This window comes from Rutidosis leptorrhynchoides, chromosome 1 (assembly GCF_046630445.1).
Source record: "Rutidosis leptorrhynchoides isolate AG116_Rl617_1_P2 chromosome 1, CSIRO_AGI_Rlap_v1, whole genome shotgun sequence".
Lineage (NCBI taxonomy): Eukaryota > Viridiplantae > Streptophyta > Magnoliopsida > Asterales > Asteraceae > Rutidosis > Rutidosis leptorrhynchoides.
Genome location: NC_092333.1, coordinates 600,269,061 through 600,296,418, shown reverse-complemented (window position 1 = coordinate 600,296,418; position 27,358 = coordinate 600,269,061). Strand labels below are relative to the sequence as shown.

The 27,358-nt window shown below is 33.4% G+C and overlaps 1 protein-coding gene across 1 annotated transcript; it reads right to left on the bottom strand.

Moving 5' to 3' along the window:
* Positions 1–111: 111 nt before the first annotated feature.
* On the bottom strand, positions 112–26,007 carry LOC139847421 (uncharacterized). Its single transcript, XM_071837094.1, has 4 exons — positions 25,774–26,007; positions 24,344–25,656; positions 617–979; positions 112–526 (listed from the first exon to the last, which is right to left on the bottom strand). The coding sequence occupies exons 1-4, from the start codon at positions 26,005–26,007 to the stop codon at positions 112–114; spliced, it is 2,325 nt and encodes a 774-aa protein (XP_071693195.1).
* Between the last annotated feature and the right edge of the window lie 1,351 nt (positions 26,008–27,358).

Sequence of the window (27,358 nt, the reverse complement as noted above, 5' to 3'; positions counted from 1 at the left end):
ATTATTAAGCATATTGTCTTCATTTTAAAGGTTACGTTTTGACACATCACTTGTATTATGTATTAATTATTAAGCATATTGTCTACATTTTAAAGGTTACGTCTTGACACATCAATTATACTTTACATTACTATTAAGAACAAAATCAGTATATTTCTTTGGTATGGAAGTGTTCCTTTGAGATCTTCTGGGTTGAAAAGAATAAGTTGGCGCTTCTTGATTTTGTAAAACATTGCCCTCAGGGTTAGTATTGTCATCACTAAGTGTTGCTGTAGGACTTGGTGACCTGGCATTCACATCTAATTCATCTGAACTAGATGAATCATATGTGTCATCAACAGGCATTGAGTCACTACTACCTTCAATTTGATGTTCATTATCTTCCCCTTCATCATTGGGGCTTTGAGTATTTTGATTGTCTTTATTTATTTCTTTAAAAAAATTGATTGGACTTAAACATTTTTCAAACTGCATATCCTCTTTTTTGATTTTAAAAGGAAAAATGGTTTCATAAAACTTGACATCTCTTGACACAAAAAAACTTTTACTTTATAAACTATACAACTTATATCCTTTCTTAACAGAAGAATATCCAAGAAATACACACTTTTCAGACCTTTCAGCAAACTTATCTGAGTTATTTAAAATAGTTGAGAAAGCAAGACAACCAAACACCCTTAAATGGGAAAGATTAGGAACTCTATTATATATAATCTCAAATGGACATTTTCCATTTAGCAAAGATGTAGGGGTCTTGTTAATCAAATACACAGCAGTTAGAATACATTCATCCCAAAACCTAAGAGGAATCCCCCCTTGAAACATAATAGCTCTTGCAACATTTAGCAAGTGCCTATGTTTCCTTTCAACTAACCCATTCTGTTGAGGAGTGTAGGCACATGATGTTTGGTGAACAATACCATTACTTAAAACAAAGTCATTAACTTTTGAATTTACAAATTCTGTACCATTATCACACCTGAAGCATTTGATTGTCTTTTTAAATTGAGTTTTAAACAAATGAAATAGATTTTCCAGACACTCAAACACTTCTTCTTTAGATTAGAGTAAGTACACCCATACAGCTCTTGTAAAATCATCAACAATAGTTAAAAAATATTTAAACCCATTATGACTTAAAACTTTATATGGTCCCTAAACATCAAGATGCACTAACTCTCCTAACTCGGTTGTTTTATGATTACTATTAACAAAATATTCTCTAGTCTGTTTAGCCTTATGGCATATTGTAGTGACCCAAACTTTTCCATGTTTATATATTAAATAAAAACTATATTTACATGATTAAATGTTTTTAACATGTTAAGCAATCAAACTTATTAAGACTTGATTAATTGAAATGAGTTTATGTAGAAAATTGACCACCCCGTTTGCCTGATGATTCACGAACGTCATAACTTGTGATGATTATATAATCATTTTATTTTTTTTATGATGTAATTTTTTATTTTATATATATATATATATATATATATATATATATATATATATATATATATATATATATATATATATAAGAAGAAATACAATTAAATCAAAGATGTACAAGTAAAACACTATTTGCTACAGTAAATTTTCGCTTTGCTACAGTAAAATACTATTTACTACCGTAAAATACTATTTGCTACAGTGAAATACTATTTGCTACAGTAAACACTATTTACTCATATTCAATCCGTATTCGTACTAGTACAATACCCAGCCTCTAGACGTATATACTATTGGTATATACACTCAATGATCAGCTCCTTGGTAGCCTTAATGAGTCATCAAATATGTGGGAACCATCATTTGGCAACTAGCATGAATGATTACACTAAAAATCAAACTAATGGAGCAGATATCTTGACTCCATATTCACGTTTTCTTTCACCCACCACAAACACATTTTCATTCCAACTTTTATGCATCAAACACATCTCTCTCAAATTCTCTCTTGATGTTCTAAGTGTTCTTCATCATCTTCATCAGAATCTACATCAATCTAGCTCATAAATCCATGCATAAACCAACTTACAAAACAACAACTCAAGAACACATCAAGAACACTTTCAAGTTTACTAGCTTACTTCCAATCTTGCAAATCCATTTCGAGTGATTATCCAATCTAAAGAAATCTTTGTTATTTACAGTAGATTATCTTTCTAATTCAAGGTAACACTCATATTCAAACTTTGATTCAATTTCTATAACTATAACAATCTTAATTCGAGTAGTAACCTCACTTGAGCTTGTTTTCGTGTCATGATTCTACTTCAAGAACTTTCAAGCCATCCAAGATCCTTTAAAGCTCTAGATCATTTCTTGTCATTTCCAGTAGGTTTACCTACTATACTTGAGGTAGTAATGATGTTCATAACATCATTCGATTCATATATATTCGAAGATTTAAACTTGTAATCACTAGAACTTAGTTTAGATAATTCTAAACTTGTTCGCAAACAAAGTTAATCCTTCTAACTTGACTTTTAAAATCAACTAAACACATGTTCTATATCTATATGATATGCTAACTTAATAATTTAAAACCTGGAAACACGAAGAACACCGTAAAACCGGACATACGCCGTCATAGTAAAACCGGGGGCTGTTTTGGGTTAGATAATTAAAAACTATGATAAAATTTGATTTAAAAGTTGTTCTTCTGGGAAAATGATTTTTCTTATGAACATGAAACTATATCCAAAAATCATGGTTAAACTCAAAGTGGAAATATGTTTTTCAAAATGGTCATCAAGACGTCATTTTTTTGACTGAAATGACTACCTCTACAAAAACGACTTGTAAACTGTATTTCCGACTATAAACCTATACTTCTTCTGTTTAGTTTCATAAAATACAGTTCAATATGAAACCATAGTAGGTTGATTCTGTAGCGACCCGACAAAATCGTCATTGACGGCGCCGTCTACTTAGGTCCCATTACGTGGTCATAAGTCTTTAAAATAACGTTTGACCAAAGATATGTCGCATTCATTTCAAATGTAAGAGTGTTTCAAAGTTTACAAGAATTGTTCAACTAAAAGTTTTGATACTAAGCTAAGTACACTTGAAACCTATGCGACACAATTTTAGATAAAGTCAAAAGACGCTCCACGTATGCATGTATACTCGACATCCAAGCAAGTATCAAAAGTAATGAGCGGAAGCATGTATCATAAAACGTTCAAGGACCTGAGAAAAACATAGAAATCTGTCAACGAAAACGTTGGTGAAATCATAGGCTTAAGTAAGTAAGTGAGTAAAAAGGTAAGTTGAACCACAAGATTTGCAACAATGATATAATAGTAATACATTCTAAAAGTTAATATTCACGAGGACCCAATTATCAATGCTTAACATTCCTTCCATAGAACCCCATCACAATAGTGTTAGAACATACACTGTTTCTCGAAAATATATTTCATTCATAGACGGTAGCGAACCGTTTGAATGAGGGTTTGTCAAACCCATATGGATCCATACAACATAAGTTCTCGCTTACACCCGGCAAGTGTAACTAATGATAATCGAATTGAAGATTTTATTCTAAAATCGTATGTAGAATGTTTGTTTTCCTGTACTTGTGTTCACTTAGTAAAAAGAAATGTTTATGTTTTCTCATCCCAAATGTAAGTTCAAAAGAGTAAAAGTGGGAATATGATCTCACCTTAAGTGCACGTATGTAAAAGTACTTCAACAAGTAAATGTGTGTAAGAATGAATGCTAGTCTTGACCTAAACAAATAGGTTTGTATCAATATCGGTAAACATGGTCGGTCAAAGTGTTCAGTTAGTCCTATGGCTCGTTACGAATTGATTACTATAACATGTGAGTCAAGTTGTCACGTTTCATGCAAGATACAAGTATAAAAGCATGTTAGAACGATTGCACAAACATTTGGTTAAGTTTGATTAAAAGTTAACTTTGGTCGGGTCAAAGTCAACGAAAAAGTCAACACATTCGGGTCGGGTCCCAAACTATTTTTTTGAGGTTTTCATTCATATATAAGCATGTTAGAATGAGTTACATGTGAATCGGAGGTGCGTAGCATAGCAAACATTTTTCGAAATTTGACAAAGTAGGTCAAAAACCAAACACGGCAAATGCCGCGCCGCGACTAAGGAGGGCCGCGCCGCGACATTTAACGTGGTCTGGTGCCTGGTCAGTTTCAATTGTTCAAGTCAAAATTCAATCTTCATTTTAGCACAATTCACAAACCGTAAACACTTAGAACACGTATCTTATATCATTGGAAAGGTAATTTAACGAGGAACACAACTAAACATGTTTCATCAATCAAAAACATCATTTGCAAATATCGAGTTTCCAAATTAAATGATCAAATAAATGCTCATCATTAATGCTTCAATTTCATAAATGCACTTTGATGATTTGGGAATTAAATGCACACATATAATACGCCGCTTCGTAGGTAATTAAGCATACAATACAACTAAACACTTATAAACAACATTGCATAGCATTTGGTGCATCAAAAATCCATTTTACTCCTATCAAACCCTAACCCAAAATCACAATTTTTGCAATTAAGTTTATGGAGTCCTTCCAAGTCAACCTACACCTCAAATTGAAGCTAGCGATGCTAGTAACACAATTAATACATGCATTTATAACATCTAACAACATTTAGGCAACCAAATCTCAAGATCAAACACACTAAACTTTCAAGTTCATGATAATTACTTAAACTAACGAGATCGAGCATATAAATCACATATTCATGTTAGACTTGAGCCATAGACACTAATTAACACTTTTACAAGTAAAAATCATCAAGAACACAAAATATAGTAATTTTAGAAATTTACCCAAACGAGAAGTAATCGGTATGGATTCGAAGAAGAAGATGCAAGGATTCCGAATATGTAATTTGTTTGGATTGGTGCTTGCTCGATTTGATTTAGATGATGAATCTTTGGATTGGTGTTTGAGTGAATTTAGTGAAAGTATTAAAGAAAAGGAGAATGAAATGGAAAATGAAAAGAGGTGGTGGGTGTTGACTAGTCCATCTAGTCACACCTTTGATCAATTAGCGAAACTAGTCCTTCGAGTTCGGGTGCGGGTGCGTGAATTACCTAAACGATATAATTTAGAAACGCGTATTAACGGAAGGTGTTATAATTATATAATGGACTTTAAAATAGTTAAACGGAAAGTAAACGGAAAAAGGCGAGATGTTACATTACCTACTCCTTAAAGGAAATTTCGTCCCGAAATTTAAGTAGGTGTAGTAGTCGTTGTTTCTTCCTCGAGATCTTGTGTTTCCGCATCCGCGTATAGATGACGGTACTTCCTTTGCATTTGATATTGCCTTTCCCAAGTAAACTCAGGTCCTCTTTTGACGTTCCAACAGACTTTAACAATTGGAATTTGGCTTTGTTTTAACGTTTTGACGGAGGTGTCCACAATTTCAACCGGTTCCTCCACGAAATGAAGTTTGTCATCAATGGTAAGCTCCTCGAGAGGGATGACGATATCGGGTTCGGCAAGGCACTTTTTCAAGTTGGATACATGGAAAGTAGGATGAACGGAGCTCAATTGAGGCGTAAGATCTAAACGATAAGTAACGGTTCCAACACGCTCCAAGATTTCGAAAGGACCAATATACCGCGAATTTAGCTTCCCGCGTTTCCCGAAACAGATTACACCTTTCCAAGCTGCGACTTTTAACATTACGCGATCACTGACTTGAAATTCAAGATCGCTGCGTCATTTGTCGGTATAGCTCTTTTGATGACTACGGGCCGTCGTAAGCCTATCTCGGATTTGAACGATCTTTTCGGTTGTTTCATGAATGAGTTCGGGTCCGATGATTTGTGTGTCACCTACTTCGGCCCAACAAAGAGGTGAACGAAATTTTCGGCCAAATAAAGCTTCGAATGGTGCGGCGTTAATACTCGCGTGATAACTATTGTTGTAGGAGAATTCGGCGAGAGGCAAGTGCTTATCCCAAGCTTTACCAAAGTCGATAACACAAGCTCGTAGCATGTCTTCCAAAGTTTGAATTGTGCGTTCGCTTTGTCCGTCGGTTTGTGGATGATATGCGGTGCTCATGTCTAAACGCGTTCCCAACGCTTCTTGTAAAGTATGCCAAAATCTAGAAACAAAACGGCCATCTCGGTCGGAGATAATCGATAAGGGTACACCGTGTCGGGCTATGATTTCTTTAATGTAAAGTTGTGTGAGTTTCTCCATGTTGTCGGTTTCCTTCATGGCTAGGAAGTGCGCGGATTTGATGAGACGGTCAACAATAACCCAAATAGTATCATAACTGCCAACCGTCTTTGGTAGTTTGGTGATAAAATCCATCATTATCCTTTCCCACTTCCATTGCGGGATTTCGGGTTGTTGAAGTAGTCCGGACGGTCTTTGATGTTCGGCTTTGACTTTGGAGCAAGTTAGGCATTTTCCAACATAAGTAGCAACGTCCCTTTTTATGTTCGGCCACCAATATTGTTCTTTGAGGTCGTGGTACATCTTATTGGCGCCGGGGTGAATCGAGTATCGTGACTTGTGGGCTTCATCTAGAATGAGGTTTTGTAAATCCCCATAACTAGGCACCCAAATCCTTCCGGCAAAATATCGGAGTCCGGTCTCCTTAACTTCGAATCGAGAGGTGAGGACGTTCAAGTGTTCGAGAGAGATGTTTTCATCCTTGAGAGCCTCGTCTTGGGCTACACGAATTTGACTATTGAGGTTGGTGTGAATGGTGATGTTTAAAGCTCGGACACGAAGAGGCACCGCCCTTTCTTTTCAACTTAAGGCATCGGCTACTACATTTACCTTTCCGGGATGGTAACGAAGCTCACAATCATAATCGTTTAAAGTTTCAATCCACCATCGTTGTCTCATGTTTAGTTGCTTTTGATCGAAGATGTGTTGAAGGCTTTTGTGATCGGTGAAGATGGTACTTTTGGTTCAATAAAGATAGTGTCTCCACATTTTAAGTGCGAAGACAACGGCTCTGAGTTCGAGATCATGTGTCGTGTAGTTTCGTTCATGAATTTTCAATTGTCGAGAGGCATAAGAAATGACTTTCTTTCGTTGCATCAATACGCACTCAAAACTATGTTTCGAGGCATCGCAATATACAACAAAATCATAATTGCCTTCGGGAAGTGACAAGATAGGAGTGGTGGTTAGCTTTGTCTTCAAGATTTGAAATGAGAATTCTTGTTCGGTTGACCAAATAAATTTCTTTCCCTTGTGAGTTAACGCGGTTAGAGGACGAGCAACCAAGGAGAAGTTTTCGATGAATCTACGATAGTACCCGGCCAGACCCAAGAATTGACGGATATAAGTAAGAGTAGTAGGAGTCTCCCATTTACTAATGGCTTCGATTTTCGTGGGATCGACTTTAATACCTTGATCACTTACAACATGACCAAGAAATTGAACTTCCTTCAACCAAAATTCACACTTGGAGAATTTGGCATAGAGTCATTCTTGTCTCAAGAGTTCAAGCACAAGTCGGAGATGTTGTTCGTGCTCTTCTTCGCTTTTAGAATAAACCAAGATGTCATCGATGAACACAATAACGAATTTATCGAGATACGGTTTGCACACGCGGTTCATAAGGTCCATGAACACCACCGGTGCATTAGTAAGACCAAATGGCATAACAAGAAATTCATAACTATCATAACGAGTCCAGAAAGCGGTTTTTGGAGACATCTTCTCCCTTAGCCCTTAATTGATGATAACCCGAGCGGAGATCGATTTTCGAATATACACGAGATCCTTGTAGTTGATCAAAGAGGTCATCGATGCGAGGAAGAGGATATCGGTTCTTAACCGTCAATTTATTTAGTTCACGATAATCAATGCACATTCGTAGGGATCCGTCTTTCTTCTTAACAAACAAAATCGGAGCACCCCATGGTGAATGGCTAGGTTGGATAAAACCACGGTCAAGTAGTTCTAGGATTTGACTTTGCAATTCTTGCATTTCGGAGGGAGCAAGTCTATACGATGCACGTGCTACGGGTGCGGCTCCCGGAATAAGATCGATTTGGAATTCAACCGGTCGATGAGGTGGAAGACCCGGCAATTTGTCGGGAAATACATCGGAAAAGTCACTAACAATTGGCACATCATCGATATGCTTCTCATCAGACTCGACTTTCTTAACATGGGCAAGGATCGCAAAACAACCCTTACGGAGTAGTTTTCTAACTTTAAGGCACGAAACGAGGTTGAGTTCGGTGCAACTCTTATTGCCATAAACAATTAAGGGTTCACCATTCTCGATAGGAATTCGAATTGCGTTAAGATCACAAAGGATGTGAGATTTCATTTTGGCTAACCAATTCATACCGATTATTACATCGAAGCTTCCTAGTTCCATGGGTATCAAGTCAATTTCAAACACATTACCCAAAATGTTTAACGTACACCCCCGGTAATATGTGTCGGTACTCAATAGTTTCCCGTTGGCCACTTCAATGGTATAAGTGGTATCTAGTGGAAGTGGTGGAGTGCTAAAATAATGAGTCAAATTCTTGGATACAAAACTCTTATCGGCACCCGAATCCAATAAACAACTAACATAAGTGTTGTTGAGAAGAAACGTACCTGTGACTAATTCATTGTCATCTCGGGCTTCCTCGGTGTTGATGTTGAAATCTCGACCGCGCGTATTGGGGTTATCTTTCTTCTTCGGGCATGCATTTCTATAATGGCCCGTTTGGCCACATTCGTAACAAGTTACCGTCTTGGGTGCATTGGGCCCCTTTCGAGCGACGGGGGCGACACTTTTACATTCGTTGGCCTTATGACCAACTCCTTGGCACCGATGGAAAATTAGCTTGCCACATTCACCAAAGTGATGCTTGTTGCATTTGTTGCAAAGAGGTATGTTTCCGACATAACCCTTCTTGCCGTCGAAGATGAAAGGCTTCTTGGCAAAGTTGTTGCTTGATTAAGGGGCTTCCCATTTTCTTTTGTTGTTACCCGACTTATCCTCAGCTTTAGGTGCCGGCACTACAATTTCGTCCACCGTTTCTATCAATTTGCGGGCCATGTTCAAAGTTTCTTGATGATTAGTGGGTTTGGATGACATTACTCCGTGTTTGATGCTCTTTGGAAGACCATCCATGTAAAGTTCAACCCTTAAAGATTCGGGGTTCACAAGGTTTGGGCACATCAAGGCTAGCTCAGAAAATCGTTGATTATAAGCCTTGAGGTCATTTCCGACCGCTTTCAAAGTTCTTAGCTCTTGTTCGAGCCTTCGGGTTTCTTCACGAGGGAAATATTCGACGAACATCTTTTCCCTTAAGTCGGCCCAAGAGAGGGTGTGAGCTTCATCGGTACCCACCGATTGTACATAGGTGTTCCACCATGTGAGGGCGACACCGGCGAAAGTGTGAGTGGAGTATTTGACCTTATCTTGGACCCGACAACCGCTTATGCTAAAAAGGCCTCCGTTTGTTCGAACTATCGAGTGAGAGTAACCGGTCTCCCGGTCTCATCAAAAGTATGAGGTTTGCACCCCATGAAAGCTTTATAGGAGCATCCCTGGTTTGAATTACCGGCTCCATTGTTGTTGTTTGTCACGACCCGGAAAATTTTGACTAATTTTGAACCAAACTCTCGATACGATTTAATATTTTGACGCGGTAAGAAAAGTCTGTAAGGTTGAGTCTCAAAAACTTTGAACTGTGTTCATGTAACCAATTACCCTTCGACTATTCCCGACGATTCACTAACCATTATGTGTAAATAAATATGTATATGTATATATATATATATATATATATATATATATATATATATATATATATATATATTAATTATTATAAATTAAAATATTATATGAGTTAATTATGTAAATAAAATAATATATGATATTAAAATAAATCTATATATATATATATATATATATATATATATATATATATATATATATATATATATATATATATATATATATATATATATATATATATGTAAGGTGTATTGAATGTATATTTATGTGGTTTTGAATTTATTTAGTAAACGATAATAAGCACTCGTTTGTCAATCGATCGATATTAAGAAAGTTAAATTCAAACTTAGATGATTTTAAAATAAACGGTGATCCGAAAATAAGTTATATAATTTATAGTCTTATTAATAATATATTTAGAAGCTATTTGATAATTTTAAAAACTTTGTATATTTTACTTGGGTTGAGGGCTAATAATTGATTAAAATTTTATTTAGTGATTTTGAATAGTTAATGAGCAATTTTGTACAATAAAGACTAAAATAAATAAATATATAATTACTGTAAAAATTTGTAAATTTTCCGAATACTTTTATCCGCCAATGATTAACAATGGATCACGAAATCTAGTCTGTAAATGGTGACAGCTAACTCATCACACGTTTATATTTTAAATTATATTATAATTATTATTATATTATTATCATTAAAATTATTGATTTCTGTTTGATTGAAGGTCTAACCATCTCAAATTATGAATTGAAATACTGTAGAGATTGATTTGAAATTTACTATGCTTAATTGGTACTTGTTGCTCTCCGTTTCAACTTACACCATAAATATATTTATATATATTTTACACGTATCCTATTTAAATTAATAATTGAAAGTCTGTCCTTTTCCATCTTCCTTTTCAAAATATCAATTCTCAAATATATATACATGCACACTAGATATAGATATGAAAATATACATATTTTCTTGTTTCTCATTGGTAAACCAATCGGCACCATTCTCACTACCAAGAACAACCACTAATAACCATTATTCTTTATCTCTCTCTATATCTCTCTCCCTCTCTAAAACTTTATTCGTGAAGCACACCATGAATCACCTAATCATCGACTCACCGAAAACCACGACAATCACCTACACCTCAAACCACCTCACCTTCTTCTTCACCCACCACCCTGTACAGGAATTGCTGTGGGTTCAACCATCTATCAAGACACCACCATAAACCATAATTGATCATCACTATCATCAAAAACTCGACAAAACTCAGGAACAACCTTCTTGTTCAATCACCAAATACATCACAAAAACTTGCAACACCATCGAAACCTTCTGTTTTATGTGGTTATCACCATTAAACATCACCATCAACTACTTTGTTTTTGCTACTATACTTCTGTTACTGTAGCGAACTGCTACTGTTATGTTTTCGCTTTTGATCAAACAACCACCGAAGCTCCACACCATAACCCACTTGTTTCAAAAAAAATTTCGGCTTTAATAATAAGAAAGAGACGTGGAATTTAATGAAATAATATTAAAATGAAAAGTGGCCGACATATGGCTAATGCAAAATATATAATATGTTGCTCTCGTATAAAAAAAAAGGAAACGAATAGCAGTGAGTGTATGTGTAATCCCCACTCACGAAATTCTTTTATTTAATTGAACTTTTGATTGGGCCGAAATCATTTTGTTGGACCGTGTAATTCAAATTATTGATTGGGCCATCGTGTAATATATTTGTTGCTTGGGCCGAGAATTTAAAAAAAATATATATAATATGATGATTCATTATATGAAGAAAAGGAAGAAAGTACAGATAAAATACGCGTTATATATTTTGTCCGTGTTATAAAATCTGTAAAGCACGAAATGGATGGGTGGTTAGAGGTGTTGTTGGTTAAGCAAGAGGTCTCGGGTTCAAACCCTGGCTTGGGCATATTTTTTTAGGACTACTCCTTTGAGGTAGTTTACTTATTACTCATTTTTATTATTATTATTATTATATTATTATTATTATTATTATTATCATTTTAGTGTAAGTAGTATTATTATTGAAACTAAATTTTTTTAAAGTCATCATATTTATTATTAGAACTATCATTATTATTATTATTAGAATTATCATTATTTTTATTATTATTATTTTTATTATCATTTTTATTATTTCTAACACCAATTTTATTATTTTTATTATTATTATTATTAGTATTATTAATATATCAAATAAAGATTTTCTATATAAAAATATATTTTTTACATAAAACATAACTATATTAATATATTTGTAATAAATATTAATCTATTTAATGTACATAAAAAAATAAGTATATTTAATTTAGTTATTAATGAAACGTACAAGTTACTAAAATAACAATTAATAATAATATCTAATTTTGTTCGATTATAATTATATGTGTTAATATACATATAAATGATATAGGTTCGTGAATCCGAGGTCAATCCTACATTTGTTCAATGTCGTCATATGTATTTTTACTACAAAATACAGTATGGTGAGTTTCATTTGCTTCCTTTTTTTTATTGCTTTTGCAATATATATTTTTGGGCTGAGAATACATGCGCTGTTTTATAAATGTTTTACGAAATAGGCACAAGTACTAAAACTAATTCTACGTGGGTTTAAACCAGAAATATACCCTTAACTTGGTAACATTAAACTACTTGTCTATGTACAGTAGGCGCGAATCCTAAAGATAGATCTATTGGGCCTGACAAACCCCATCCTGACTATGGGATGCTTTAGTACTTCGAGGTTATTTTAAACACACCTGATCTGGTGTACTTCAGAGGGTAAAACATGAATGTTAAGGCTTGTTACCGGGTGCCTACAACTTATAGAATACTTTTATACACTTGCGAGTGTACATATATTTATAAACGGAAATCTTGTGGTCTATTAATATATCAAACTGATTGTTATGATAAACCTATGAACTCACCAACCTTTTGGTTGACACTTTTAAGCATGTTTATTCTCAGGTATGAAAGAAATCTTCCGCTGTGCATTTGCTCATATTACATGGAGTCGTTTATGGCATATTTAAGTCAGTACCTCGCAATGGAACGAAATGTTGAAGACTTCGTCCAAGAGGATTAGGACGGGTCATCACAGGTGGTATCAGAGCGGTGGTCTTAGTGAACCAGGTCTTGCATTAGTGTGTCTAACTGATAGTTGTTTAGATGCATTAGTGGGTCTGGACTTCGACCGTGTCAGCATGTCAAAAGTTTTGCTTATCATTTCGTGTCAAAAATTACCTGCTTATCATTCTTAGAGAATTATTTTCTTATCATCCTTAAAGTCTAGACACGTCCTACTGCCTCTATTGCATAGACTGTTTATAGATAAATTCATATCTTAGCGTATCTGTTATTGTTACCTTTGCCTGACAGCTTCCGTAGATTTCTCCGTAACTTATGGGATTTTAGTATTATATATGCATATGTAAATTATGTATTGCAGGGTACTAATCTACATCCTATAATCTATTTCTTATCGAAAAATCCTTCATCTGATCGTACGAGATGAGTCCCTCAACCAGTTCGAATTCCTCGGATTCCGACAGCTATTCCAATATGGAGTTTTACCTAAGCTCCGAAGCAGTGTCACTAGAATGAATCAACCAATTCATCTGATGGGTTCGTAGCCTACTTAATCATTGGACACAAAAAGAAGGTGATCCTTTACATCAACCAAATTCACCTATTGGCGAAGAACCTGAAGCACTTACCGGTGAACCAGTCCGAAATATCATTTTCACCCTCATTTCTCGAATATCTCGTCATGATTACATAATATCTCAGATTCTAAACCTTATTCATTCGCTCGTTCCAACCGACAGTCATCCCGGAATAATAGAAGAAGTCAACAAACTTCGCGCTCGAGTAATCAATTTAGAGAATATGGTGCAAAAATTACCAGCTTCAACAACATCACCGGCACCAATAGTACCATCAGCAACAGCACCAGTATCATCAATAATCCATGCATCAACATCTCATTCTGTATCTCAAGCATAATCATCATTCTACATGATGTTCTACATCATTTATCCCCGTTCGACATGGCGATTAAGTAATCTCTAAAGTTTTGGAGATTATCCATTCTAATTCTAACGATAAATCAAATGAGATTAATATCATATTAACTCATTAAATCCATGATGACATCTGAAGAAAATATATATGTAAGTATATTTTCATAAAGATTGTAATTAAAAATTCTTTTGTACAAACTGTTAATGGTGAAAATATTTTAATGGGTAGGTAATACCCGAGAAATATTCAGATTTCACATTAATAAGTTACACTGTACATTCTTTGAAGCTGATTCAACAGTCGTTTACTATCCTACTTACATCCACCGATATACAAATCTGTTCACCACAGAATAACCATTTTCATCCAATTTCATATTTGGATTTTAACCTATCAGAATCTAACAAGTGGCATAATGAAGAAAACATTGGACAAAATAAAATTTGTTAGAAACAAACAAATTAACTATGAGAAATTTTGTTAAGAATCCACGCTAACAAAATCCTAGCTAATTTCTCTTAGCTAACTGATTACATTTTATTTATCGCAATTTAATTATCGCAATTTACATTCTCTTAATTTTATTTATCGTCATTTAATTTCTGTTATTTACTTTACGCACTTTATTTATCGTCATTTAATTTCTGTTATTTATTTTTACGCACTTTACATATCGGGACACGTACACAAGGTTTTGACATATCATATCGATGCATCCATATATATTATTTGGAATAACCATAGACACTCTATATGCTGTAATGATCGAGTTCACTATACAGGGTTGAGGTTGATTCTACAATAATATATATAGTTTGAGTTGTGATCGAGTCTGAGACATGTACATGGGTCACTATACGTATTAATTAATTCAAATATTATATATTAAATTATATATGAATTATTGGACTGTTAACTGTGGACTATCGAATGTGGACTAATGACATTGGACAATTAAAATGAATTAAAATATTGATTATAACATATGAAACTAAACATTTCTTCAAGTTTGCCACTTGATTTCATCTTAAACCTCATTTGTATCTCGACGATTACAATCTGCGTTCATACCTTTCATGATTCTTGAAAACACCTCGATCGAGAGGATGAACCAGCCGCACTTCATCTACGGAAGAAAAGATTGATGCGTATAGTTATGCACCTGAAAACTCTCATAAACTGAGTGAACATTTAACACGTAGCTGTGCTAATTCCTTTAGTGTTATTATTACCCAAAATAATTTGGTAATCCCTTTCAAAGTAGCAAATTTTGTCACAGCTCCAGCAAGTCAACTCTGACTTTTCATCCGAAACAACCTTATTATAACCTTGATATATATGCGTACTCTTTATTGTTACTGGGGAACCTTTTATATTCCACGATATTACCATCAGCGTTTAATCATCTAAAAACACAATTCTCCTGAAACCACCTCGGTTTGATAACCGATGACCCAGATCCGTTAACTTTGAAAATGCTGACGAAGCAGCATGTTGTAGATGGTCTTAATGGCCAAAAGTTGATGATAAAGAAGGAAGTGTTAGGAACGCTCGACAGAAAATTTGGTAATGAAAATCGGATTGAGCACACCATGAAGGAGACCAAGGATAAATATAAGGAATAAACCCTATATTCAAAGAATCCAGGTAATTCTGGATCCGATGAAATCTTTAGAGAATATCTTGCTCCAAAGTCATGTTAAAATCTTGTGGAAAATTTTTCTTTATCAACCTTCGAACTTAGAAATTCGAAAATATCATCATAAAATATCTTCGATATTTCTGAGGATATTTTCATAAATATTCTTGTTCGAAATTATCTACCTCTTCGTGTTTTCTGTATTCCATTTTATTGGAAACTTCTGTAAAATCTAAGTATGAATTATGAATGAATTGTGGAGAAGTGTTGGGAATTGAAGCATGAGTTAGTATAATATAATGACACTTGGCCAACGTAATTATATTACAGTAAGTCATGCTAAGTTTCTAATGGAATGTGATGATTCACAGAATATAACGTCATCATGTGCTATGTTACATAACTCTTTCATTCTACTTAACTTCTGAACATATCAAGAAAATGTATTCTTGATGGTTCTATCTTCCGTGATGTTGATAAATTTGAAAATCAAATCGTGCTATCACGTTCGTTCCTGCTTAAAACATTATAATCATTCAAAACTCTATATCTACAAATTCTGGACCATTATTAGCCCGACTTGAAGTCGGGAAGAGAAAACAAAAGCATAGAGCTTCGAAATATAAGGGAGGATATAAAGCCCGATAACAACACATAAATTACAAGCCGTGTATATCAATGTTTATCGCAACATAAAGACACGGGAGAATTAAAAACACTATAACCCCAAGGGCAAAGTAGAAGAAAGCAGATTCCTCCGATGGTAGATGAAAAAGGAGGAAGACAGAAGTGATTGACAGAAGAAGGACAAGGATTAGAACCGGATTAAGCATTTTTACAATCTTTTGGATATATGAACTAAGAAAGAAAATATAGGAATGGTGAGAATAATGGAAAGGAAGAGTTTAATTTATAATGGAAATATCAGATAGAGTAATCGAGGCAGATCACCGTATTTAATTATAGAGATCTTGATTTCCTTACTCGCAGAAGAATCAAATCTTTTAGATTTCGAAGATTTTCTTTATATCCCTTGAATTTCGGAATTCAACCAAGACAATGTCAAAAGTTAAGATACATCTTAGTTTCTAAATTCACCATGACTACATCAAAAGTTAAATCTCTATCTCGATCTTTTGTGATAGCTCCACTCATACGCTTCAAGTAATCGAATTGTTTTATCCATATTACTCAATGATAATAAAACTCTATTTATCAATTCATATTCGTATAAAAACATTTTTATTGTTAGCCATGACGACCTCGATCAAATTTCGGGACGAAATTTCTTTAACGGGTAGGTACTGTCACGACCCGGAAATTTTTGACTAATTTTGAACCAAACTCTCGATACGATTTAATATTTTGACGCGGTAAGAAAAGTCTGTAAGGTTGAGTCTCAAAAACTTTGAACTGTGTTCATGTAACCAATTACCCTTCGACTATTCCCGACGATTCACGAACCATTATGTGTAAATAAATATGTATATATATATATATATATATATATATATATATATATATTAATTATTATAAATTAAAATATTATATGAGTTAATTATGTAAATAAAATAATATATGATATTAAAATAAATCTATATATATATATATATATATATATATATATATATATATATATATATATATATATATATATATATATATATATATAAGGTATATTGAATGTATATTTATATGGTTTCGAATTTATTTAGTAAACGATAATAAGCACTCGTTTGTCAATCGATCGATATTAAGAAAGTTAAATTCAAACTTAGATGATTTTAAAATAAACGGTGATCCGAAAATAAGTTATATAATTTATAGTCTTATTAATAATATATTTAGAAGCTATTTGATAATTTTAAAAACTTTGTATATTTTACTTGGGTTGAGGGCTAATAATTGATTAAAATTTTATTTAGTGATTTTGAATAGTTAATGAGCAATTTTGTACAATAAAGACTAAAATAAATAAATATATAATTACTGTAAAAATTTGTAAATTTTCCGAATACTTTTATCCGCCAATGATTAACAACGGATCACGAAATCTAGTCTGTAAATGGTGACAGCTAACTCATCACACGTTTATATTTTAAATTATATTATAATTATTATTATATTATTATCATTGAAATTATTGATTTCTATTTGATTGAAGGTCTAACCATCTCAAATTATGAATTGAAATACTGTAGAGATTGATTTGAAATTTACTATGCTTAATTGGTACTTGTTGCTCTCCGTTTCAACTTACACCATAAATATATTTATATATATTTTACACGTATCCAATTTAAATTAATAATTGAAAGTCTGTCCTTTTCCATCTTCCTTTTCAAAATATCAATTCTCAAATATATATACATGCACACTAGATATAGATATGAAAATATACATATTTTCTTGTTTCTCATTGGTAAACCAATCGGCACCATTCTCACTACCAAGAACAACCACTAATAACCATTATTCTTTATCTCTCTCTATATCTCTCTCCCTCTCTAAAACTTTATTCGTGAAGCACACCATGAATCACCTAATCATCGACTCACCGAAAACCACGACAATCACCTACACCTCAAACCACCTCACCTTCTTCTTCACCCACCACCCTGTACAGGAATTGCTGTGGGTTCAACCATCTATCAAGACACCACCACAAACCATAATTGATCATCACTATCATCAAAAACTCGACAAAACTCAGGAACAACCTTCTTGTTCAATCACCAAATACATCACAAAAACTTGCAACACCATCGGAACCTTCTGTTTTCTGTGGTTATCACCATTAAATGTCACCATCAACCACTTTGTTTTTGCTACTATAATTCTGTTACTGTAGCGAACTGCTACTGTTATGTTTTCGCTTTTGATCAAACAACCACCGAAGCTCCACACCATAACCCACTTGTTTCAAAAAAAATTTCGGCTTTAATAATAAGAAAGAGACGTGGAATTTAATGAAATAATATTAAAATGAAAAGTGGCCGACATATGGCTAATGCAACATATATAATATGTTGCTCTCGTATAAAAAAAAGGAAACGAATAGCAGTGAGTGTATGTGTAATCCCCACTCACGAAATTCTTTTATTTAATTGAACTTTTGATTGGGCCGAAATCGTTTTGTTGGACCGTGTAATTCAAATTATTGATTGGGCCATCGTGTAATATATTTGTTGCTTGGGCCGAGAATTTAAAAAAATATATATATAATATGATGATTCATTATATGAAGAAAAGGAAGAAAGTACAGATAAAATACGCGTTATATATTTTGTCCGTGTTATAAAATCTGTAAAACACGAAATGGATGAGTGGTTAGAGGTGTTGTTGGTTAAGCAAGAGGTCTCGGGTTCAAACCCTGGCTTGGGCATATTTTTTTAGGACTACTCCTTTGAGGTAGTTTACTTATTACTCATTTTTATTATTATTATTATTATATTATTATTATTATTATCATTTTAGTGTAAGTAGTATTATTATTGAAACTAAATTTTTTTAAAGTCATCATATTTATTATTAGAACTATCATTATTATTATTATTAGAATTATCATTATTTTTATTATTATTATTTTTATTATCATTTTTATTATTTCTAACACCAATTTTATTATTATTATTATTATTATTATTATTATTAGTATTATTAATATATCAAATAAAGATTTTCTATATAAAAATATATTATTTACATAAAACATAACTATATTAATATGTTTGTAATAAATATTAATCTATTTAATGTACATAAAAAAATAAGTATATTTAATTTAGTTATTAATGAAACGTACAAGTTACTAAAATAACAATTAATAATAATATCTAATTTTGTTCGATTATAATTATATGTGTTAATATACATATAAATGATATAGGTTCGTGAATCCGAGGCCAACCCTACATTTGTTCAATGTCGTCATATGTATTTTTACTACAAAATACAGTATGGTGAGTTTCATTTGCTTCCTTTTTTTTATTGCTTTTGCAATATATATTTTTGAGCTGAGAATACATGCGCTGTTTTATAAATGTTTTAAGAAATAGGCACAAGTACTAAAACTAATTCTACGTGGGTTTAAACCAGAAATATACCCTTAGCTTGGTAACATTAAACTACTTGTCTATGTACGGTAGGCGCGAATCCTAAAGATAGATCGATTGGGCCTGACAAACCCCATCCTGACTATGGGATGCTTTAGTACTTCGAGGTTATTTTAAACACACCTGATCTGGTGTACTTCAGAGGGTAAAACATGAACGTTAAGGCTTGTTACCGGGTGCCTACAACTTATAGAATACTTTTATACACTTGCGAGTGTACATATATTTATAAACGGAAATCTTGTGGTCTATTAATATATCAAACTGATTGTTATGATAAACTTATGAACTCACCAACCTTTTGGTTGACACTTTTAAGCATGTTTATTCTCAGGTATGAAAGAAATCTTCCGTTGTGCATTTGCTCATATTACATGGAGTCGTTTATGGCATATTTAAGTCAGTACCTCGCAATGGAACCAAATGTTGAAGACTTCGTCCAAGAGGATTAGGACGGGTCATCACATTGTTGTTGTGGTTGTTGTTGTTGGATGAGTGACCGGCCATGGCCGCATCCACAGCGGTGGCTATCATTCGTTGTAGAGCTTGTTCGGGAGTCTCATGGCGTGGCACACGGCGATGAGGCATTGTTCCTTCAAAACACAAGAATACCGTTGATTAGTATTTTCAATAATACTAATCATGATATGGAATAAGGATAGAGAGAAAATTTTCCTTGACTCTCCTTAAATTCTTTATGTCATAATGTCGGAACGTTCATATGAGTCACCGTAATATAATCCCGGAAATTATATTACCCTAATTCATATGTGCATTCGACATTAGTTCACTAAGTCAAGGTGGCGTGTCAATCAAATTAGACAGCGTGAGATTAAGATGAAATAAGAGTAGATGTGAGTAGAAACGTTCGAGTATAATGCACAAGTAGTCAAGTAATTCCTACTTCAAGTCTATATGCCGGTTGTAGTCTAGACTCACTAATGTACCCTATGACTCGGGGTTGACACCAATGAACTCTAAATCCCTACAACCAACGCTCTGATACCATCTGTAGCGACCCGACAAAATCATCATTGACGGCGCCATCTACTTAGGTCCCATTACGTGATCATAAGTCTTTAAAATAACGTTTGACCAAAGATATGTCGCATTCATTTCAAATGTAAGAGTGTTTCAAAGTTTACAAGAATTGTTCAACCAAAAGTTACGATACTAAGTTAAGTACACTTGAAACCTATGCGGCACAATTTTAGATAAAGTCAAAAGACGCTCCACGTATGCATGTATACTCGACATCCAAGCAAGTATTAAAAGTAATGAGCAAAAGCATGTATCATAAAACGTTCAAGGACCTGAGAAAAACATAGAAATCTGTCAACGAAAACGTTGGTGAAATCATAGGTTTAAGTAAGTAAGTGAGTAAAAAGGTAAGTTGAACCACAAGATTTGCAACAATGATATAATAGTAATACATTCTAAAAGTTAATATTCACGAGCACCCAATTATCAATGCTTAACATTCCTTCCATAGAACCCCATCACAATAGTGTTAGAACATACACTATTTCTCGAAAATATATTTCATTCGTAGACGGTAGCGAACCATCTGAATGAGGGTTTGTCAAACCCATATGGATCCATACAACATAAGTTCTCGCTTATACCCGGCAAGTGTAACTAATGATAATCGAATTGAGGATTTTGTTCTAAACTCGTATGTAGAATGTTTGTTTTCCTGTACTTGTATTCACTTAGTAAAAAGAAATGTTTATATTTTCTCATCCCAAATGTAAGTTCAAAAGAGTAAAAGTGGGACTATGATCTCACCTTGAGTGCATGTATGTAAAAGTACTTCAACAAGTAAACGTGTACAAGAACGAATGCTAGTATTGACCTAAACAAATAGGTTTGTATCAATATCGATAAACACGGTCGGTCAAAGTGTTCAATTAGTCCTATGGTTCGTTACGACTCGATTACTATAACATGTGAGTTAAGTTGTCACGTTTCATGCAAGATACAAGTATAAAAGCATGTTAGAATGATTGCACAAACATTTGGTTAAGTTTGATTAAAAGTCAACTTTGGTCGGGTCAAAGTCAACGAAAACGTCAACATGTTCGGGTCGGGTCCCGAACTATTTTTCTGAGGTTTTTATTCATATATAAGCATGTTAGAATGAGTTACATGTGAATCGGATGTGCGTAGCATAGCAAACATTTTTCAAAATTTGACAAAGTAGGTCAGAAACCAAACACGGCAAATGCCGCGCCGCGACCAAGGAGGGCCGCGCCGCGACATTTAACGTGGTCTGGTGCCTGGTCAGTTTCAATTGTTCAAGTCAAAATTCAATCTTCATTTTAGCACAATTCACAAATCGTAAACACTTAGAACACGTATCTTATATCATTGGAAAGGTAATTTTACGAGGAACACAACTAAACACGTTTCATCAATCAAAAACATCATTTGAAAATATCGAGTTTCCAAATTAAATGATCAAATAAATGCTCATCATTAATGCTTCAATTTCATAAATGCACTTTGATGATTTGGGAATTAAATGCACACATATAATACGCCGTTTCGTAGGTAATTACGCATACAATACAACTAAACACTTACAAACAACATTGCATAGCATTTGGTGCATTAAAAATCCATTTTACTCATATCAAACCCTAACCCAAAATCACAGTTTTTGCAATTAAGTTTATGGAGTCCTTCCAAGTCAACCTACACCTCAAATTGAAGCTAGTGATGCTAGTAACACAATTAATACATGCATTTATAACATCTAATAACATTTAGGCAACCAAATCTCAAGATTAAACACACCAAACTTTCAAGTTCATGATAATTACTTAAACTAATGAGATCGAGCATATAAATCACATATTCATGTTAGACTTGAGCCATAGACACTAATTAACACTTTTACAAATAAAAATCATCAAGAACACAAAATCTAGTGATTTTAGAAAGTTACCCAAATGAGAAGTAATCGGTATGGATTAGAAGAGGAAGATGCAAGGATTCTAAATATGTAATTTGTTTTGATTGGTGCTTGCTCGATTTGATTTAGATGATGAATCTTTGGATTGGTGTTTGAGAGAATTTAGTGAAAGTATTAAAGAAAAGGAGAATGAAATGGAAAATGAAAAGAGGTGGTGGGTGTTGACTAGTCCATCTAGTCACACCTTTGATCAATTGGAGAAACTAGTCCCTCGAGTTCAGTTGCGAGTGCGTGAATTACCTAAACGATATAATTTAGAAACGCGTATTAACGGAAGGTGTTATAATTATATAACGGACTTTAAAATAGTTAAACGGAAAGTAAACGGAAAAAGGCGGGATGTTATAGATTCACTCAAAATGGATTTAAAACGAAGAAGTTATGGGTAAAACAAAATTGGTTAAAAATGGTTAATTTGACTACGGGATGAATTGACAAAAATCTATACTAACCATATCCTAACTAACTTATATTGTATAATACATATATTCTAATGTATATTATGTAATCTTGATAGACCATAGACACTTATACTATGTTTTGACATATCATATCGACGTCATCTATATATATTATTTGAAACAACCATAGACACTCTATATGCGGTAATGTTCGAGTTAGCTATACAGGGTTGAGGTTGATTCCAAAATAATATATATACTTTGAGTTGTGATCGAGTCTGAGACTTGTATACACTGGGTCGTGAATTGATTCGAGATAATAGATATTGATTTACTTCTGTACTACTAACTGTGGACTACGAACGTTGGACTGTTAACTTAACAAACTTAAATCGTTAAAACATAATAAAACATATTTTGAATATATTTCGATCATACTTTGATATATATGTATATATTTGTTATAGGTTCGTGAATCGACCCGTGGCCAAGTCTTATTTCCGACGAAGGAAAAATCTGTGAAAGTGAGTTATAGTCCCACTTTTAAAATCTAATATTTTTGGGATGAGAATACATGCAGTTTTATAAATGTTTTACAAAATAGACACAAGTACTTGAAACTATATTCTATGATTGAATCATTATACCGGATATCATCCTTTCAGCTTGGTAGCCTAAGATTTTGGGAACAGACCCCCAAATTGACACGAATCCTGAAGATAGATCTATGGGCCTAACGAACCCCATCCATGTTATGGATGCTTTAGTACTTCAATTTTATATACAGATGAGTGTACCTGTATATTGGGGATATTCTAGATGCATTTGTTAATGTCGGTTACCAGGTGTTCATCATATGAATAATTTTTATGCAGATTGCATGTTGTTTATGAGAAATGAAAATATGAAATCTTGTGGTCTATTATTACGATTTGATAAATATATAGGTTAAACCTATAACTCACCAACATTTTTGTTGACGTTTTAGGCATGTTTATTCTCAGGTGATTATTAAGAGCTTCCGCTGTTGCATGCTAAATAACGACAAGATTGGAGTATGCATGCTTGTATAATATTGTTTAAAAACTGCGTTCGAAGACTTAAGTTGATGTGTAATATTATTGTAAACCATTATGTAATGGTCGTGTGATAATGCTATATTTCAGATTATCATTATTTGATAATCGTCGTAATGTTTTTAAAATCTTTAACGATAAAATAAAGGTTATGGTTGTTTTAAAAATCGAATGCAGTCTTTGAAAAACGTCTCATATAGAGGTCAAAACCTCGCAACGAAATCAATTAATATGAAACATTTATAATCATTATGAAATGGACATTTCATATATATCACAAGGTTTATTAACATCTTGTTTGTTTAAGTTTAAAACATGTTTTAGACACATTAAAGCTTGCTCAGCTGGGTGACCCAGCCTACAATGCCAAAGATCAACAGAATACTTATCAACTTTGGTTATGTTGGAACTACCAACAATACCTTTTTCATTTCCAGTAAGAAAATATAAACCACCACATTGACTACCAGTCACAATGGTCTTCTTGGACACCAAGTCCTGGATATAACAAGCAACATCATCAAAACCAACAAACAAGTTGTTATCCCTAACCAAACAATGAACAGATAAAAGACTCACACAATAATCTAGAACAACCAAAACATCTTTCAGAATAATGTCATTTGAAATTTTAAGATTACCAATTTTACTAACTTTAGCTTTGGTCCCATTTGGATGAGAAACAGTTAAATTCAAGTCACTCACATCAGTATGTGACACAAAATTATTAATAGAATTTGTCATGTGTTGGTTAGCTCCAAAATCAATGATCCATCCATAATGAATACTCTCAACATTATCACTAATCATATTATTTTTATAAAAAATATCAAATTGAGAGTTGAAAAACACATTATAATTCTCAAAATTACCTGCCATATTGGAAACACCAGGCTTAACACCACCATTATCATCCAAAAGACTCAACAATCTCATTATCTGTTCATTACTTAAAGAAATAGGAGTAGAAGAGCTACTCCTTGGGATGTCATTATTAGCTTTACTTGCATTTCCCTTAAAATTGTTATTGGATCCAAAACCCTTTTTCCTGAGATAGTTAGGGTAACCTACTACTTCAAAACATTTATCAATAGTATGATTAGTCATACCACATTTGGTACATTTAAGATTTCCAGACCTAGTAGGATACCCTATAACTTCAAAGCATTTGTCAATGGTATGATTTGTTTTACCAAACTTAGTACATTTTAACTCTTTGAATTGTTGATTAGAATTGGGTTTAAATGTATTAGTGTAGAAAGCAGATGACTCAGTATTCTTTTTACCACTCATATTAGACTTTCTATGTGATTCTTCTCTAGAAATAATTGAGAAAGCAGTGTTCACTGAGGGCAGTGGATCTCTGGTAAGAATATTACTTTTGATTGGTTGGTAAATATCATCTAATCTCATTAAAAATTGCATGAGTTTTATTAAACTGGTGTGATCTTTAAAAGCTTTAGATGAAGTAAGGTCACAACTAGGAAGTTGTACCATGGTATCATATTGTTTCCATAAAGAATTTAAATTGTGATAGTAATCTGAAACAGAACTACCACCTTGTGTGATTGAGTTTAATTTTTGATATAAATTGAATATAACAGACCCATCAATTTTATCATAGGTTTCTTTTAGTTCTTTCTAAACATCGGAAGCAATTTTAGAATAAATCTGACCATTGTAAAGTTCATCAGTCATAGAACCCAAAATCCAAGATAAAACAACAGCATTACATCTATCCCACTGGACTCCAAGTACCTCATTATCTTCACTTCTTTTTAAAGTACCATTTATAAAACCCATTTTATTTTTAGTTTGTAAAGCAAGTTCCATTGCACAAGACCAGGATTTATAATTTTCAGTCCCTTTAAGTTTAACAGTAATTAAAAGTGTGCTACTTATATCACTTGGATGAAGATAAAGAGGGTCCCCAAAGTCCAGTTTACTAATCTGAGTAGAACTACTACCAGAATCATCATTATCTTTAGCCATGAGAAAAACAGATATGAAAAAAGACAACACAGAAAATAATGAACACAAACAATAGTAATTCTTTGATGATCAACCAAAGCTTGATCAGGTTTCCATTGATTTCAATGAATCAAGGTCAAGAGTTGGGCTATGGTGATCAATCGAAGAATTAACGATCTACAATCAACAGATATAAAGACAAATAAAGACAAATAAGAGAGAATCAAGAAAACTCCCCTAGATCTTTATCAATTGAAGCAGAAGAACACAGAAAACAAATTAGGGTTTTGAAAACCCTAGAATAACCAGATCAGCAAAAACGCCCAAATTACCCTTCGAAGAACAAACCCTGGATCGAAGAATGTCTGAATACAAAATAATATCAGACGAATCGCTCTGATGCCATGTTAAAAAAGATGAATCGAATCTACACAACCAGTATACAAGATCGTATACTGTCATAACCCGTCCTTAACCATAAGAACGTGTTAGATAACGTATGATTTCATTGCGAGGTATTGACCTCTATATGCGACATTTTTTTAAAGAAAAACTGCATATATTATACATTACAAACCATGATCCTTATTTTTGATACAAGCTTTGGACAAAATAAAGATGATTATCGTTTAGCGATAATCTTCGACTTACAAACTTTACAAATGATAATAACAACCCGATTTCTAGCATATTTTACAACACAAGTTCTTGGATATGCAGTCTTATTTTTGACACAAATATGCGTACGCAAGATCCTGCTTAGATTCAACATGATGCAGCGGAAGCTTCTAATTATCACCTGAGAATAGACATGTTTAAAACATCAACATAAAGTTGGTGAGATATAGGTTTAATGCCGGCAGCGATATAAATATAGACCACAAGATTTCATATATACACATTTTAATAAAAATATTCTAAGTGGTTGAGCACTTGGTAACCATACTTAACATTTAATCACGTCGCATATTCCCTTTATTATGAAATCTTACTACACCGTACCAAGTGTAGTCACGAAACGAAGTACTGTGCAACCGTTGAATACTGGTCGTCCTGTCCGGTTGGGGTTGTCAGGCCCGATAGATCTATCAACAGGATTCGCGTTTACAATACCGCTGTAAATAACAGTTACCAAGCTACAGGGAAGTATGCCAGTGGTACAACTCAACGTAGAATATATTTTTCAGTTACTTGTGTCCATATCGTAAAACATAAAATACATGTATTCTCATCCCGAAATATTTAGAGTTTAAAAGTGGGACTATATACTCACTATTGTCTTGAAGATATGAAATTTTGACTTGGTCTCCGATTGATATCACGAACCTATCCATATATAATATATCAATATATTTTCTTTTTAAGAAATAAA